The following is a 6000-nucleotide window of genomic DNA, read 5'->3' as shown; positions in this document are numbered from 1 at the left end:
TGCTGTCCATGGTGCTGAAATCTGATCGCTTAATTAACAATAGAAGTGCTTCTCTGCTGGAATCTCCCTCAGTTCTAAGATGACCGTTGGTTAGATCTCATTACTGGGTTTCTTTTCTGGTTCATTTGTCAAAATAAGCCATTTCAAGTTATTTAATGTATCTTTCTTTCTTGCTTCAACTCTCCTGTATCTTTATATCGTCCTTTGAAATAGTCCATTTGCAGTAAACACACAAAAACAAAACACTGATATGATTTTGCAGTGTTCTTAAATTCAAAGTGCTCCTGGCATTTTTTGTTGAGCAAGCAATATCAGGCGTACTGCAGTGAAGACTACTGCCAAGTTTTACTTGGGCAGTCAAGACTGAGGAATTGGAATCCTGTCTTACCTATCTATTACTCTACTAGTACTTATTATTAGATTTCTGTGACGTATACATACATCAACTGTCCCCAAATCTGTGTATCTTAAGTATCTAATGTCCTGTCAGTCTCTAATCCCTCTAAGTACTGTTCTCAGACCTGTGCTTATATCTGTTCCATATGCTGCCAGTCCATCCCATGCAGCAGCCTCTGATAGTTGGTAAACCTTACCTGAGTGGAGGCTCTCTTGAATTCTGGAATCTTTATATCTAGATAATGTTTCATACAAAGCACAAAACTAGAAAGAAATTAGCAGAAAACAGTCCAAATAGAAAAAAAGATTGAAAACGAGTTCCAAGTTAAAGATGCACTTTGGAAAAGTCTTAAAAGTTGTTTGTGCTGTTGAGAAAGTAAAAAAAAGCTGAAGACAAGACATTGACAATGTTGTTGAAGAGAGAAAAAAATGCATCACGCTAAATGTAAATGGTTTGAGAAAAAAGTCCCCAAAGAAATGAACGGGTGATAAAATAGTAAAGAGCAAAGTGGGAGACTTTTTGAGAAAAAAAGAACTAAATGAGGGGAGAAAGGAAGGAAAGTGCGAGTGGGGAAGAAAGAAATAACGCTCGAGTAAAATGCTGTGAAGAAAAAGAAGGAAAAGAGAAGAGGAGTGCAGAGGTGGGACGAGAAGGGGGACACTGGGAAAGGAAAGAGAGAGTGTGAGATGAGGAGGAAACTGAAGTCCAGATTCCCCTTGAATGAAATGTGAGCCCCTTATGCGGAATATGAGATTGAGGGAACAAGGAAGAGAGAGAGAGAGATAGAGAGAGAGCAAGAGAGGGGAAGGGAGGGCTAAAGATTGAGAGAGCGCTGGAGAGGGGGTAGGACGAGGAAGAGGGGGAGGAAAGGGGCGTATTCCATTAGAATAGAAAAGGAGGTAAACAACATGCATATGGTTTACAGTATGCAGAGGCTTTGTATTGAAGAACACCTTTTCAGAAGGAAATGGCTTCTACACTGACAATGCACTGCAATGTTGATGTGCTAACCTTGCGAGGGGCAGGAGAGAAAGCAAATAATTCTGGCTTTTTACTGCAGTGGAATTCATTCACTTGTATAGCGCACTCTCTCTCCCTCTGCCTCGCTCTCATCCTCTCTCTCTCGCTCTCTGTCTCTCTCTCCCTCTTTCCCTGCTTCTCAATCTCTCTTTCTCTCTCTGTCTCTCTCTGCCTATCTCTCTCTCGCTGGCTCTCATCATCTCTCTCTCCCTACCTCTCATTCTCTCTCTGCCTCTCATCCTCTCTCTATCTCTCCCTGCCTCTGTCTCTGTCTCTCTCTGTCTTGCTCTCTCTCTCTCTTCCATTCCCTCTAGCTTTCCCGTCCCCAGGTATTTGTTGAGCATCACTTGTTTTTCCCGATCTAGATTATTTCTATCCTTTCCGATCACTCCATTAAAAAGCTGATTTCTGATCTGTCTCTCACTCCCCACTCCTCTCTATTTTCCCCTCTCGCTCTCCCTCTCTCTTACACATGTACACACACACGCGCGCGCGCGCGCACGCACGCACGCACGCACGCACACACACACACACACACATAAACACACACACACACACATAAACACACACACACATACACACACAAACCACCTAACGTCAGAAAAGCATTAGGGACTTAGAGAAAGGAAAAGCGAAGGAGCGAAATTTATCCCTGATTTGTTATGTTATACCTCCTTCAAATTCTCTCCCTCGTTCTCTCGTTCTCATCCCTCCTCGGATACTCTCCTTCTCTCTCTCCCCAACGACACACACACACACACACCCCTCTCGCTCTCTCTCTCTCTCTGCTATTTGGTACCGAGGCAAGCAGATTGCAGTGGAGGGGATGGGGGTTCGCTCTGCTGGGGTCTTTAGTGGCCTAATTAGAGATACTATATCAATGAATTGGGAGAAATTAGAATCCTTTTGGAATCATGTACAGTGTACATCATCTTACAGTAACAGCAGCACGAGGCACAAAATGGAACCAGTCGAATAAGAGTGATACTAGGTGCTGAAATATGAAATGGAAGATATTTTGCTTATAGCACATTCATAACACAACATGTATTTTTAAATGCTCACGCAGTAGTCCGGTGGTCTCCGTTTTTGCCTTGCTTTAAACTCATCTTATTATTTTCATATTTCAGCCTACACATTTTAAGTGTATCATCAATGTTGAATCAAACATGTGACATTCTCCGCATTTCACTCATTTATTGCTGTATGTTAGTGACTGAATATAGACTAGGCCTACATCTCTCCTGTCTTCTGGTGAATATTACTTATCTGAACAGCCTTGATAAACCAACTTTACATTCAACCTGTTTTATCTATTGAAATCGTTCTTTCTTTATAGCCTAATGAACCGGCTGCAAGGTCATTTACTACACTCTATGCGCATTACATGAGGAATTATAGCAGTAACTGAAAAACGATTACTGTTTCTAATGTTCATATTTTATACATACATACCTTTCCTTTTTGCTAAAATGATGTCCCTTTCTCTACCCGCAGACTCCTCCTCCCTCCGTTTTCTCTCCTCCTCTCCCTCCCCCAGTTCTTCTATGCTCAGTTCGGTCTGCGTCTCCTCTTTCAAAGGGCGCAAGGGTGGGAACAAGTCATCCAACAAAGCATGTTACACTGCAGACATGACTTGTCCGTCGGAAAGCGAGAAAATCGTGATCAACTGCGGGGGGGTGCGGCATGAAACCTATCGAAGCACCCTAAAAACGTTGCCCGGTACCCGCTTATCTTGGCTTACCGAACCGGACGCCTTTAGCAACTTCGATTACGACCACAAAAACGACGAGTTCTTCTTCGATCGCCACCCATCCGTCTTTTCATTCATCCTCAACTATTACCGCACAGGGAAGTTGCACTGTCCGAACGATGTGTGCGGCCCACTGTTCGAAGAGGAGCTGGCATTCTGGGGCATCGATGAGACGGACGTGGAGGCTTGTTGCTGGATGAATTACCGGCAACACAGGGACGCAGAGGAGGCGTTGGACAGCTTTGAGAATCCCGAACCGGAGTTGCCAGAAGACGACCCAGCTCTACCAGGAGGCGCAGATGGGGACATGAAAAGACTGTGCTTGCATGAGGACGGAAGGAAAAAGACTTGGTGGGAAATCTGGCGGCCCAGAATGTGGGCCCTTTTTGAAGACCCTTATTCCTCTAAATACGCCCGGGTGAGTGGCTCTTTGTTATGGTTGACTGCTTAAAATGTCATATTACATTTGTCATTCCAACTTTGACCACAAATATCTGAGTCGCAATAAGTTGTTGAAAGTTTATAAAAATGAGCTTCCCTTACTAAACAACCAGTATACGTCTAGTTGACATGAATAATGCCACCTGAGATTTTCGTTCAATAAGCCATCATAATCGAGCAGGCCACTTCGGTAGGCTTTGACTTTCTTGACAGTTTGCTTGTGACTCACGGATGCTGAATAATTAATTGTGTTAGCATGTGAAAAAAAAATGAAAAATCGTATGGCTCCTATGTTAATTCCAGATCGTAGACTATAAAGTAGCCTACGTGTTGATATTGTTTCGTTATGAGGGTGCTGCCAAGTCAATGAGTTGACAGTGATACTGATAACATATATATTTGAATCATAATCCACCAAATGTATGTTTTCATAGTAATATTGTCGAGATAATTTAGCGTGCTGTAACAGGTCCCATACCTGCATCCAAACGCACTTTTTTTCTCCGTCCCCCTCCGGTAGCCAACTCAAACACTCCTCATTAGCCTGTTTGTGTCGATGCGCCTATACACGCTGAGTTTGATTTATTATGTTATTTATTTCATTTGAGCCTTCATGCGACCTCGAAACTGGAACATAAAACAAGTCTTCTTTTCGTATTTCCCCATTTGCCCTCGGTGATTCTCATTCTCATTTTTGGCGAGTGTATCTGTCCCCCATTACAGTGCGAGGCTATGATAAAGCCCCTCCATGCACGCTTTTCAGACCCATTTCCTAGAAGCTGCGTTCGTTTCGAATCAGCTGGTTCTCAAGCTAATAGTAACGAGACCCGAGGTGCCGAATGTAAAAATGCTTTTACCGTTTGATGATTGATTCTCTTTGATAGTGCAAACGTCAAACATAGCATAATATACGGGTAGCAAGAAGAAGGATACAGGGTTTTTGATGAAGATGTATAGATTAAAATAACTGGATTGAATAGGCTATGTTTCTTCATCCACACATGCCATTATGAAATAACATGTAGTCTATGCTCAATTAGCTGGCCATACAGTTTGCTTTGTGTATAAAGATGTTAAAATCATGCATGTTGTAAAAATCATGCACACTCCTATTGATGTTGAGTACCATACACGTTTCCTCGTTGATGACACTGCAAAACACTCCTCTTTAGGCACATACACAGGCAGACAACAGACAAAACACCTGCAGCGCAAACATGTATAGATCCAAGTACCTGTACTGTATGTGCAAAAATAAGTATACAAATACACACACACACACACACACACACACACACACACACACGCACACACGCACGCTCGCACCCCCCCATCCTACACACACTGCATCTCTCTCTCTAGTCCAGTCTAACCTGACTGTAGAAACTACGCAACTGTCCACGTCCAGTATCTGGTCTCAGCACAGGAAGAGCTGTGTCTCAGGGTTAGATAGATATATCATCAGGATTGGGTCACCTGATCTTTCCCTTTGGCAGGCATTGGCTTTAATGTTGGATAACAGGAAGTGCCTCTCTATTGGGCGCTTCAGCCGATGGCGGAGACCACATGAGTAGGATGGATTCCTGACCGGCACTCCAGGGTTTCTTGAACCGGAAGACATGGGTGGCGAGCTTGTGACTGACGGATCTACATATGATCAGCAATCAATGATCAGAGACATTATTCATAGTACTATTCAACGGGCTGTTTTTTTTTATTGCGCACGAGTGCACGTGGTGCATATACCGTAGCACAACACACACACACACACACACACACACACACACACACACACACAGACAGACACACACACAGACACACACACAGACAGACACACAGACAGACAGACAGACAGACAGACAGACAGACAGACAGACAGACAGACAGACAGACAGACAGACAGACAGACAAGCTGCTGTCTGTGCTGGCTTTTCTGCTGCAGTAGACACGGGGAGAGAAAGGAGGGGGAGCACCGGCGAGAGAGAGAGAGAGGGGATGATGAGAGAGAGGGAAAGGTGGAGCGACAGAGATGGAGAGGGAATAGATAGGGACGGGGATAGAGAAAGGGAGAGAAAGAGATGGGTAAAGAGAGAGAGAGAGAGGAAGGAGAGATATAGTGGCAGGAGGGCAGAGACGGAGATGGGGGTATCGCTAGAGAGAAATAGACGTTGGGAGGTGTGTGTGTGTGTGTGTGTGTGTGTGTGTGTGTGTGCTGGATTCATCTTCCATCCGCAATGAAGGCTTTAGCAATCCAATCTGCAATGCAATCTGATATTTGATTGATTATCTTCTCTTTTTGTCTGCATTTCAATTCAGTATTTTTTTCTCGCCCTTTAAAATGTAAAGATGTTTAAACATGAATTGAGGCTTTGTTTTTAAGTGATATTAT

The 6000-nt window shown here is 43.6% G+C and overlaps 1 protein-coding gene across 4 annotated transcripts in view; it reads left to right on the top strand.

The window, feature by feature from the left end:
• Nucleotides 1-6000, top strand: part of kcnc3b (potassium voltage-gated channel subfamily C member 3b) — a 73552-nt gene that overhangs the window by 7478 nt on the left and 60074 nt on the right. For 3 of the 4 annotated variants that reach the window (XM_090202303.1, XM_090202302.1, XM_090202301.1), the window contains exon 2: nt 2915-3588. In XM_090202303.1, coding sequence (XP_090058429.1) covers nt 2965-3588 — 624 coding nt within the window. In that variant the 5' untranslated portion in view covers nt 2915-2964. Of the gene's footprint in view, nt 1-2905; nt 3589-6000 lie in introns of those variants that run through there. The other variant, XM_021565255.3, reaches the window with a different exon arrangement.

This window comes from Oncorhynchus mykiss, chromosome 16, assembly GCF_057628025.1.
Source record: "Oncorhynchus mykiss isolate SJ-2025 chromosome 16, ASM5762802v1, whole genome shotgun sequence".
Lineage (NCBI taxonomy): Eukaryota > Metazoa > Chordata > Actinopteri > Salmoniformes > Salmonidae > Oncorhynchus > Oncorhynchus mykiss.
Note: the sequence above shows the minus strand (reverse complement) of the source record. Positions and strands in the feature narration are given on the sequence as shown.